Genomic DNA, 12312 nt, shown 5'->3' on the forward strand with positions numbered 1-12312 from the left:
ATTAAAGGCTTCTCCAGCTCTGACATTTGGAAGGATTTTTACTGACGCGTTGAGATGAGGAAAGGAATTGAGTTCTTGAGCTGGGCGGCGGGGGGAAAGCATTAGATCTCTTGATGTTTCCCCTCCACCCCACCCCCCCAATGAAGATCTCTCTTGATCTCTTGATTGGTAGTCCTGTGCCTGAGATGGAAGCAGCTTGGGTGGGTGGGGTTTCCATTTCATCTGTCTGACCAGCCTCTGACTCTCTCTGTCTTTCTCTCCTGCTTACATTGCATCTGGGGTAGAATTGTGGAGCAAGCACCAGGAAGTGAAAAGGCAAAAAGCTTTGGAAAAACAGAGTAAGGAACAAATGCCCCTTCCTGTTCCCAAGTCTCCCATACCTGCCAACTCCCCAGGCCCAGTCGGGGCAGGCTCCCTTGGTCAGCCCCACCCCAAATTTGCTCCTGGGGGGTGTTTGGAACGAAAGCAGGTAGGTGGCGCGTGACTCCTAGGTGTGTGCTCATAGGCTGCTTCTTCCCCTTCCCCTTGTGGCGACCGGGCGGCGGTCAGGGCATCCGCTGCGTAAAGGCCCCAGAGCTTGGTTCTCTGTTGCCCCGGAGTTGGTGGGGAGAACGTTTGCCTATTTCAGTGCCCCTCATTGGCTGAATCTCCCGCACCCACTGGAAGGCCTGTGGGCACAGTTGGCAGAGATGGTTGCTGTCCCTCCGTGTTGAGTCTGTAGCTTCCCGACTCTCTGGTGGCTTGCCTAGGCACGCTTTCTCGCTTTCTGTCATTCTGTCCTTCTGCCATACCATTGTGGATGGGCGGGAAAGACAGGGGTGCCTTTTAACCTAGAACATAGAAGCTGTGGGGGGGTGGCGGTGTCCACTGAAACAGCTGGTGTTCTTTAATCTCCGTGGCCTCCTCCTCTGGTCCCTTCAGACATTTGTGGGAAAGCACAGTGACCAGGGGACCCTTAAAGGCTCTCAGGCCCCGGTGAGGTGCCGACCCTGAGTGCAGTGGTGCGTGGTTTGTTTGTGTAACTTTTCCTCCTTAGGATGATTCGGTCAGAGTCTTCTCAAGTTGAGAAGATGGCTGCAGAACCCCTTGAGACCAGGTCTAACTTTTTCCTACCTGGTTCTTAAGGCATCTGGGGACTTCTTATTCCAGTGGGGCCCAAGTGAGTGGCAGTCCCTAGAAAGGTGACTGGGACATACAGAACAGGCCTGGGACCAGGCCGTGCTTCTGTCCCACTCCCTTGGCCAGCCTGCCCCTAGCCTGTGTACCGAGTAACACAAGTCTTCCCTTCCTCAGGGCCTGAAGTAATCAAACCCACCTTTGACCTTGGTGAGACAGACGAGAAAAAGTCCCAAGTCAGCGCAGACAGTGGTGTGAGCCTGACATCCGGTTCCCAGGTTTGTGACAACCTTGTTCAGAATCGTGAGCGTTAACAGTTCGCTGTCTCAGAATACTTCTTTAGGACCAAAACAAAAAGACAACCTTGAAACATCATGAATATCCAGTCGTAGAGGAATGATGAAATAAGTGTAATATATATACTTAATGGAGAAGGAAATGGCAACCCACTCCAGTATTCTTGCCTGGAGAATCCCAGGGACGGAGGAGCCTGGTGGGCTGCCGTCTGCGGGGTCGCACAGAGTCGGACGCAACTGAAGCGACTTAGCCGCAGCAGCAGCATCCATGTAATGCAATATTAGTATCCATTAATGACTGTATTTTCAAAAATTTAGTGACATGGGAAAGTGTTTACAAAGCTATATACAGTGTGATTCAGATTTTACTTTTAAAACATACATAGAAAAGACTGAAAGGAAGTATGCTAAAGACTTAATAAGAGTGATTAATGTGGGTGGTAAGTTTATGGCTTTTTTTTAAATTTCCTTATTTCTTTCATGTCTTTTCCGTAGGGAGCATGTATTTGTTTCACATTCGTTGTTTTTCTTATTCTGTAAGTCATATACATTTTATATTCAGGAAAAAGAGCTGATTTCTCATGACCTATCCAGGGATGACAACAGAAGGGTGGGGACCAGAGGAGGAAGAAGGATGCGGTGTTTCTTAGGGAAGCGGAGAGTGGACGGGCCACCTCCCCACTGTGTCTGAGTGCGCGTGTCTTGTTTCAGAGGACCGATCCAGACTCTGTCATCGGTGTGAGTCCCGCTGTTATGATCCGAAGCTCAAGTCAGGACTCTGAAGTTAGCACCGTGGTAGGGGAACACCACGCTGGCACCTTGGGGGGCGGGTGTGGGTCCCCCTTTGGAAAAGGGGGTTTCCTCTCTCCCGTGGAGGCTGTTCGGAGTCTCAGGTCAGCTTGGTCCTCTTGGTGGAGACGTGTACCTGTCATAGGTCTTTGTCCGTGGGATCAGATCCTGAGATTTCACCCAGGGCTCCTCCTCACCTTATAAAGTAGGTACTTCCAGAGGCTGTCTTAACACACCTTTGAGGCTGGGTCCTTTTTTTTTCACAGCAGCAGAAGGCTCTAACAAGCTTGGCATCTCTGGGACGTACCCCTGGGGAATATCCCTTACCAGCTTTCTTCCTTTCCAGGTGAGCAATAGTTCCGGAGAGACCCTGGGAGCAGACAGCGACCTAAGCAGCAGCGCGGGCGATGGCCCAGGCGGTGAGGGCAGCGCCCACTTGGCAGGCTCTCGAGGCACCTTGTCTGACAGTGAAATCGAAACCAACTCTGCCACCAGTGCCATCTTTGTAAGCTCTGCTCACTCGCAGAAGAAAACCGTTCTTTTTTTTTTTTTTTTTTTTAGGCAGTTAGGAGGCAAGAGGGAAGGAAGGCATGGATAACCTTCGTGTATCTGACCCTCAGGAAAATGTTTCTTAAATTAGCTCTTTTCAGAGTCATCCGACTCCATGCTCTGGGACTTTCAGAACCTTCTCCTGAATCATTGATGAGTTAGGCTTCCTGCCCAGTCAGATAAGGCCTTCGACTCCTATGGGGCAATAACCCCCGTGTTTGAGATAAACAAAGTGATGCCTTTGTGGCAATGTCAGGGCAGCTCTCCTTTTGTCCCAGTCAGCCTGTTTTATTCTGCTCACTGCTTTGTTTATGTAGCACCTTAAAATAGCATTTCATTTTAGTGTATTCCTAACAGTTATTTGAAGCTTTCCTTCATGAATAAATATCTAGTAAGTGATTTACTAAATGCCAGATTCTGTAAGAAAGAATCAGGGATGACAAGGCATGATTCCCCTTCTCAAGAAGTTTGCAGTTCAGTATATTGCTATGACTGATCTCTTCTGATAGGTGAGGGAAACCCTTAGGGAAAAAAAAAAGATCTTGCCCTAGGTTATACAATAAGCCAGTGATCAGAAATGAGTTCTTTTTAGTCCCTGTCTGTAGACACACTGCCGTGCAGTGTACACAGGCATCTGCAGGCAGCGTTAACAGTTCTGACACTCTCGCCACTTGGTTAGGCAGAGCTGAGGATGGATATTCTCTGCATGAGCTCAGAGGTCCTCATCTTTGGTCTGTGGGGAGAATGGAAGGTGAAGTTTAAATGAAATAAATTATGCAGCCCTGGTGATCACTCCCACCCCAGGGCCTTGTGTAGTAGCCATGCTTCTAACAGAGCAGGTGACATCCCAGAATGGAGGGTAAGGGTAGGATTGAGTCAGCAGAGCCATTCAAGCTCATGGACTGGAACTCGCCCTGAGTCTAAACAGACCCTTTTAATTAAGAGCATCATAAATCTTTCTAGCGTGATTCTGTTCTGGAAGCTGAGGTACATGCTGTGCCGTAGCTGTCTTGCAAGAAGCCACTCAGCTGTGGGCTCCCTTTCCTGGCACCCTCCCGGGACAGATTCTCACTTGTCCTGTGCTTCTGGGTAAGGGCTCTTCCTGCAGTTGAGTTGCCGAGAGCAGTTACCTAAATTTCTTGGCTCAAAAAAATAGGCTGTTTTGGCAAGAAATAGCATTATATTAAGTTAATACAGTTCCCTGAACGAAGTCTTGGGCTGTGAACCAGGCAGCTGGCGTTTGGACACACTCATTAGGTGTTTATTGCCCAGGAACCTCTGATTGGTGGCTTCTCTGCTTATGCTGCCTCACGTGTTGTGAAATGGGCATGAGAGCAACCCCTTCCCCAGCTGAAAATCTTTCCCAAGTGAACAGAAAGCCTCATATTGTGGAAGTGACAGATAAAGTGGTATTTTTATGTGGGAAGATATTTCTAAGAGATGGCAAGAGAGAAAACATTAACATTTGTCAAATACCAACCGTGTGCCAGCGGTAAAGAACCTGCCTGTCGGTGCAGGAGGCGTAAGAGAACGTGGGAGTCGGAAAGATTCCCCTGGAGGAGGGCATGGCAACCACTCCAGTCTTCTTGCCTGGAGAATCCCATGGACAGAGGAGCCTGGCGGGCTACAGCCCATGGGGTCGCAAGGAGTGGGACACTGCTGAAGGACTTAGCACACGCACGTGTGCCAGGCAGTATGACTGACTTATATGTATTTTCTCATGTAGCCCCTGGAATAGTCCTGTTGAGTGGGCATTATAACCATCCTTTTACAGATGAGGAAAATGAGTCTGAGAAGCTAAGTTTTGTACCAAAGATCACACAGCTCATAAGAGACAGGGATCTGATTCTTGGGCATTCTCACTTTAAACTCAGTGTTCTTTCACTGCTGCTACAGAGAATTTGTCTAATTTTTAAGAGCAAAGGGTCTTATCGAGATGAAAGGAGGTGAAAATAGGTAAAGATGAAAGCTTGAGTACATGTTTTGGGAGGCAGTAACAGGAGGCAGGATTACCAGATTGACTTCTTTTTAAAGAGTTTTTATTTTATGGGTCTTTGTTGCTGTGTGAGGGCTTTTTCTCTAGTTGTGGTGCACGGGCTTTAGGGAGCACAGGCTTAGTTGCCCCGTGGCATGTGGGCTCTTCCCAGACCAGGGATCAAACCCGTGTCCCCTGCATGGGCAGGTGGACCCTTAACCACTGGACCACCAGGGAAGCCCCAGATTGACTTCTGATTGAGACGAGCAGAGTGGCAAAGGCAGGGCTGCTGGAATATATGTGGCTAATGATGGTGACCGGTGTGCAAGCCTCTTTTATAAGCTGCCTGGTTTACTTTGCCCCTGTCCCTCGGTGCTTCGGGCAGCTGACCTGGTGTCTCTTCTCTCTAGGGTAAAGCCCATAGCTTGAAGCCAAGTGTAAAGGAGAAGCTGGTGGGCAGCCCAGTTCGCTCTTCTGAAGATGTCAGCCAGCGAGTCTACCTCTACGAGGGACTCCTAGGTGAGAAACAGACCAAGCAGGCCTCGGCCAGGGAAGAGGGTGGCACCGGACAAGTAGCTGCGTGGCCATTGGCTGATCTCAGTGCGGATGTGAGAGGGCATTTCTATATCTGAAGCCGGCGACTGTCTGGGTCTGGAGATCAGAGAGCAGTGGGACAACACTAGAAGAGACTGAAGTTCGGTATTAATCAACAGTCTCTGTCTTTCTGTCTTCTTTTACTTTCTTGCTACCATGGTCCTTCCTGCTCACAAACTGGCAGGAAGGGACAAAGGATCGATGTGGGACCAGTTAGAGGACGCTGCTATGGAGACCTTTTCTATAAGTAACCGCCTTTCTGTGCGCTGTTATCCCTCCTCCTTGGGAGGGGCTGGGCAGGAATGCTGGACCTGGGGTGGCGAGTCTGACCTCCTCCTTGGGAGGGGCTGGGCAGGAATGCTGGACCTGGGGTGGCGAGTCTGATGTTTTCTTTGCACTGGGATTTGTAAAGACTCCCTTCCTTGCTGGAATCTATTCTATCTTAGTTTGGCAGCCGCCTTCTTTATATGTTATATAAGCCCCCAAGAAACCCTCTCTTCCACACAGGCAAAGAGCGTTCTACTTTATGGGACCAAATGCAGTTCTGGGAAGATGCGTTCTTAGATGCTGTGATGTTGGAGAGAGAAGGAATGGGCATGGACCAGGGTCCCCAGGAAATGATAGACAGGTGCGAGGTTTATAAACCCTTGGAAAAGGCAAATTTGGCCCCTTACCAGTTAATTCTGCATCCTCCCACCTGGGGGCTGACGTGTCCTGGTCTCCCGTTCAGGTACCTGTCCCTGGGAGAACACGACCGGAAGCGCCTGGAGGATGATGAAGATCGTCTGCTGGCCACGCTCTTGCACAACCTCATCTCTTACATGCTGCTGATGAAGGTAGTGTCAGTTTTGCTTATGCCCGGCTGCTGCCATTGCTGAGGACAAGGCTTGCTCCTCTTGCCTGAATCCTGGGGCAGTCGGGAAGCAGTCAGGGCGTCCTGCTAGGGCCCTCCTCCTCACTGAAGGTCTGAGGCCTCTCTGCAGCTCCTTTACCCCCTTCTCTGAAGCAGCCAGGGTGCTGTGCTGGTGAGTGCTGTGAAGCTGATGGGTGATGGCATCCGCTTGTCTCTTTTGAACTTTAAATGGGCTTCCTTTGCTGAATACTTTTAGGATGCCTGTCGAACTCCCCACAGGATACAGTGGAAAAAGAATTTTTTTTAAAGTAGTAGATTCTGAAACCTTAGAAAAGATGCTCAGAATTTACTTCTCAGCACTAGTCCTTCATCATATAGACTTTCCCGTAGACGTAAAAAGCACTACTCATTAGAAAAGCAATGAATGGTGGATTCTAGTTTGGCTTGGTTATATTGGTTTTTATAGCTGTGGGAGAACTGTGTTCCCAAGTAGAAGAGTCCTGTTCTGAAAGGACCTGGTGGGTAGAAGAGAGTTGTTTTGAGAATGAGTCCCTGGGTTTTTCCTCCGCCTGTTCTCCCTGCCTCTCTTAAGGTGAAGATGTAAGTTGATCCGATGGAGAGAACGCCTTGCAGTCACTCTCGGTTATTCAGGTCCTGTTCTGGCTTTCCAGGTAAATAAGAATGACATCCGGAAGAAGGTGAGACGCCTGATGGGAAAGTCCCACATCGGGCTCGTGCACAGTCAGCAAATCAATGAAGTCCTCGACCAGCTGGCCAACCTGGTGAGCACGTCTCAGCCATTCTTCAGGCTCCTTCCATCACACCAGGCAGCTGTCCAGGCATGGGCCCCAAGGCCTCACGGAGAGGCTTCCCTGTAGATCGTTTCTTGGCTCGGATATGTTCAGAATTCCTAGTTCTGAACGTAGGGCTTGGACTCTGGATGAGGTGTTTGCCCTTCTGTTCTGTGATAGGAGTCTCTACACTGAAATCATCCCAGTGCAGCCTTTTCAGCATCTGCGTGGTCTGTGGACCCCTGAGGATCCACAGGGTGAATACTGTTTTCATGATAATACTGAAGTGTTATTTGCCTTTTTTTACTGGGTTGACATGCACACTAATGGTTCAGAAGCAACAATGGGTAAAAACCACTGGTGCCTTAATGCAGTATAGACAGGGGCACCAAACCGTGCTGGTGTCCCCGCCTCTGCACTCTCTCAGTTTAAAAGAAAATGAAAAGCCAGTTTACTTGTGAATGTCCTCGATAATGGAGAAGGCAATGGCAACCCACTCCGGTACTCTTGCCTGGAAAATCCCATGGACAGAGGAGCCTGGTAGGCTGCAGTCCATGGGGTCGCTAAGAGTCGGACATGACTGAGCGACTTCACTTTCACTTTTCACTTATACATGCATTGGAGAAGGAAATGGCAACCCACTCCAGTGTTCTTGCCTGGAGAATCCCAGGGACGGTGGAGCCTGGTGGGCTGCTGTCTCTGGGGTCGCACAGAGTCGGACACGACTGAAGCGACTTAACAGCAGCAGCAGCAGTCCTCGATAAAGCAGTTAAAATCATCAGTTTTCTTAAATCTGATTACTGATTATACATGTTCTTAATATTCTTTGTGGCAAAATGAGAAATACACATAAAGCATTTCTGCCGCAAACCAAAATGTGACGATCGTTTTGAGGAAAAGCAGTTTGTGACAATTTGAGTTGCATGTGAACTGGCAGCTTTGTTTATGGGACGTCATTTTCACTTGAAAGAATGACTAACAAACTATTATAGTTTGGAGTTGAGTATTCAGCAGACTTTTGTGCTCGAAGCTTCCCAATATTTAAAGGCTTTTCTAGTGAGATTGGTGTTGAAATTAACGAATGTGATTTTTTGATATTATGTCATGAAATGTGTCAACACTTGAAAGGGCTTCATAACTTGAAAAACCAGTGTTTTCCAGATGCTCAATGTGTGGTGTTGAAAATTCAACTAACCACTCCAAGCGTAACTCCAAGTGTAAAGCAGACAAATGGATTGTAATGTAACGAAGTACAAAGTGTTCACTGATGTGAACGTTGCAACCAAGTTTAAGAAACTACTTGAGGTTCTGGTACAGCATCAGAGAAGAATATACATATATATCTGGAAAACCTAGCAGAATACTCCTCCCTTTTCCAGATACATATCTTTGAAGTCAGATTTTCTTTAATATACCTCTGCCAAAGCAGCATGTCACAACGGATTAAATGTAGAAGCAGATATGAGAATGCAACTATTTTTTCATAAGCCAAATATTAATGAGATTTGCAAAAATGCAAAATAATTCTGCTCTTCACGTATTTTTTGTTCTGGGAGATAGAGTTATTTGAAAAGCATATGTTATTTATGTCACCATGTAACGGATTTATTACTGTACTCTTGTACCCAGTTGCCCAGTCGTGTCCGACTTTTTGCGACCCCATTGACTGTAGCCCAGGCTCCTCTGTCCATGGGATTTCCTAGGCAAGAATACTGGAGTGGGTTGCCTATTTTCTCCTCCAGGGGATCTTCCCAACCCAGGGATCATACCCACATCTCTTGTGTCTCCTGCATTGGCAGACATATTCTTTACCACTTGCGCCACCTTTTTCATGGATTACTAATTCCTTTTAAATGAATTGGGTTTCCCTGGTGGCTCAGGTAAAGAATCTGCCTGCAATGTGAGAGACCCAGGTTCAATCCCTGGGGTTGGGAAAGATCCCCTGGAAAAGGGAATGCCTATCCACTCCAGTATTCTTGCTGGAGAATTCCACAGACAGAGGGGCCTGGCAGCCTATGCAGTCCGCAGGGTCACAAAGAGGTGGACACGACTGCGCGACTAACACTTTAAATGAATTAATAAAAACTTAAAACTTTTGTCAGTGATAATTTCTAATATGGTAAATATCTATAAATTTAACTCACAAAAACAAAAGCTCTTGGGGGTCATCAATAATTTTAGAAGAATCCTGAGACCAAGAAGTTTGTGAACACATCCATGGTGGCCAGTGGCCAGCAGATGGCGCTTCTGTAAGGAAACGGATATGAATTGCATTGTTGAATGGGGGTTCTGGGCCCGGATTGCTCCATGAGAGGGACATTCTGATGTCCCTAAAGGGTCTCTCTTTCCTCAGAATGGACGAGATCTCTCTATCTGGTCCAGTGGCAGCCGGCACATGAAGAAACAGACATTTGTGGTACATGCAGGGACAGACACGAATGGAGATATCTTTTTCATGGAGGTAGGTGCTGCTGGTTCATGCTCAGCGGAACATTTGAAAGTCATTTGAAAGTCACAAGGAACTCCTAGAACTGATGCCAGAATATTTTTCCCCTTATTCATTTTCATGGTCCATTTATCACTAATTGTCAGACTCTTATGCAAATAAGTTAATGTAATAGATGATTCCCTGTCTTTTCTTTTATATATAGACTGAGTAGATGATACGGTCGCATTGTCTGTAAGTCAGAACAACGTGAAATGGTACACTGGCAAGTCTTGTCTCATTCTTATCCCCTTCCACTCAGTTTTCCAACCACCTCACCCCTTCCTCTTGTAGGTAGCCACTTTTATTTATAACCACTTTATGTCCTCCAGTGGTTTTCTATGCAAACACAATAAAATATAAACATAAATTCTTATTTTCCTACTCTTTTACATAAAGGTGCAGTTCAGTTCAGTCTCTCAGTCGTGTCCGACTCTCTGCGACCCCATGGACTGCAGCACGCCAGGCCTCCCTGTCCATCACCAACTCCCAGAGTTTACACAAACTCACGTCCATTGAGTCGGTGATGCCCTCCAACCATCCCACCCTCTGTCGTCCCCTTCTCCTCCCACCTTCAGTCTTTCCCAGCATCCGGGTCTTATCCAATGAGTCAGTTCTTCATATCAGGTGGCCAAAGTATTAGAGTTTCAGCTTCAATATCAGTCCTTCCAATGAACACTCAGGATTGATCTCCTTTAGGATGGACTGGTTGGATCTCCTTGCAGTCCAAGGGACTCTCAAGAGTCTTAGCCAACACCACAGACATAAAGGTAGCACATCATATCTGCTGATCTGAACCTTTTTCTTTGTTTCATTAAACATATCCTGGAGATCTTCCTTATCAGGGCAGAAAGAATGTTCTCATGGTGTTCCACCGTGTGACTAAACCATACTTTATTTCGCCAGTCAGTATACATACACCCTTGGTTTTCTCCCAGATTTTTACATTGTTAGTAGTGTGACTCTGGATGATGCTGTGCCTGCTTCATTTCATACATGAAAGGAAGCTTCATCTAAGAATTCCCAGAAGTGGGATAGCTGGGTCAAAGGGAAAATGCATTTATAGTTTGTTGATATGACTCTAAAGTATCTCTTAACATATAGTTTCTTTTCCATGTTGCTGTTTATTTTGTTGGAAAAAATGTGCCCTATGGATCATATTACATTTTAGATTTTTTTGCTGATTGCATCTCTTTAGTGTTGTGTAACATGTTTCTCTATCACTTGTATTTGTACAAACTAGTGTTTCAGTTTGGAGGTTTGTTCAGTTTTGGTTTCAGTATTTCGGTAAGAATAGGTGGTGCTATATATTTTCCTGTTGCCTCATATGATCAGCTCTCTCCTTGTGATCAGTGGGTTCACATGTGGGAATGTGACCTCTGCACTACATTAGTTTTCTGATTTAACTTATGGTATTTTTTGCTGTGCAGAATTTTTTTTTAACTTTTTTTGTAGTTGAATTAATCAGTCATTTATTTTCTGGCTTCTGGATTTTAAGTCATAGCTAGAAAAATCTTTTCTTAATCCAGTACTATGAAGGAAGTTGGCCACGTTTTCTTCATTTCTGTGTTTTTAATTCTAAAATGGCTAAGATTCTTTCTAATTTGAGGGGCCAAGTACAGCTCCTCTATAACGTAGTGAAATTAACTAACACCCTGTTGCCTTTCGGTTTGGTTGAATCTGATTTTCAGTCACAGCTTTTTGAAGAGGTAACCTGTCAAACATAGGGCGGGGTATCTGCTCTGTGGCAGAAACATACGTGGTGATGTAGCTGAGAAGGCTGTTGTTTTCATGTCCTCTCAAAGTGTTAGAATTTGTCGGAATGCCTTTCGGAGCTGAGAGCTACTTCGGACACGTGCAGCAGAGTAAATTCCTGCAGAGGATTCTCTGACGTGTAGGACTGACTCTCACCACTGTACATGGAGCCTCAGACAAGGGCCACGGAGCTCGGGATGGGTCCGTCACCTCCTAGATGCTCCGCCTTGTACTGCACAGCAGGGGCACCTCGCTGACTCTGTCAGCGCCTGGCTACTGTGAGGCTATCGGATTTAAGCGCTCTCATCACAGGCTGCTGGCTGCATGATCAGTTGGATAACAATTTACAATGACTTTAAAGAATCACCTTTATTGCCTTTTATTTTAATTACGAAAGTAAGAGTATATGCTGGAAACGTTTCAAACCATATAGAAGTCAATTAAGTAAAAAGTAAAAATTTTCCTTCACTTCCTGCCAATGCCATGTCTCAGAGGTAACCACTGTTAAAGAATTTGGTGTGAATCCTTTCAGATTTTAAAAAAATGCATATTTATATGACTACAGCTTACTATATGGAATTTTATTTCAGTGTTTATAAAAGTGATACCAGATTACAAATATTGTTATATAATTTGGCTTTTTTCACTTAATGTATCACAGATATATCTAGAGTATGTCTCCATATTATAGAAATCTGTCTTTATTTTTTAAATGGATGCTTAACCATTAGGTTCTATATAGATGTGTCATGATTTATTGAACTAGTCCCTCCCACTTTTTTTTTTTAAACAAGTCATCAACTGGTCATCTTTGAACATAAATCTTCGCACACGCACATGAGAATTTCTATAGGATCGATTCTTAGTGTGAAATTTCTGGATCAAACTATGTATAAGATGGCTAATGAGAGCCTACTGTATAAACAGGGAACTCAATGCTTGTGATCTAAATGGGAAGGAAATCCAAGAAAGAGGGAATAGATCTATACCTATAGATGATTCATTTTGCTGTACAGCAGAAACTAACACAGCATTGTAAAGCAACTATATACCAATAAAAATTAATTAAAAAAAAAAGACATTTCTGGATCAAGCTTATATATGTTAAC

General features: G+C 45.7%; 1 protein-coding gene across 50 annotated transcripts in view; it reads left to right on the forward strand.

Moving 5' to 3' along the window:
- Nucleotides 1-12312, forward strand: part of MADD (MAP kinase activating death domain) — a 39861-nt gene that overhangs the window by 19358 nt on the left and 8191 nt on the right. For 11 of the 50 annotated variants that reach the window (XM_081538650.1, XM_081538652.1, XM_081538663.1 and 8 more), the window contains 8 exons: nt 1294-1394; nt 2124-2195; nt 2548-2706; nt 5136-5244; nt 5827-5947; nt 6050-6155; nt 6844-6954; nt 9317-9424. In XM_081538650.1, the coding sequence (XP_081394776.1) occupies nt 1294-1394; nt 2124-2195; nt 2548-2706; nt 5136-5244; nt 5827-5947; nt 6050-6155; nt 6844-6954; nt 9317-9424 (887 nt within the window). Of the gene's footprint in view, nt 1-284; nt 339-1293; nt 1395-2123; nt 2208-2547; nt 2707-5135; nt 5245-5503; nt 5567-5826; nt 5948-6049; nt 6159-6843; nt 6955-9316; nt 9425-12312 lie in introns of all 50 variants that reach the window. The other 39 variants (XM_081538641.1, XM_081538656.1, XM_081538658.1 and 36 more) reach the window with 12 other exon arrangements.

Source organism: Giraffa tippelskirchi, chromosome 11 (genome assembly GCF_054371585.1).
Source record: "Giraffa tippelskirchi isolate mGirTip1 chromosome 11, T2T-mGirTip1v1.2.pri, whole genome shotgun sequence".
NCBI classification, from domain to species: Eukaryota; Metazoa; Chordata; class Mammalia; order Artiodactyla; family Giraffidae; genus Giraffa; species Giraffa tippelskirchi.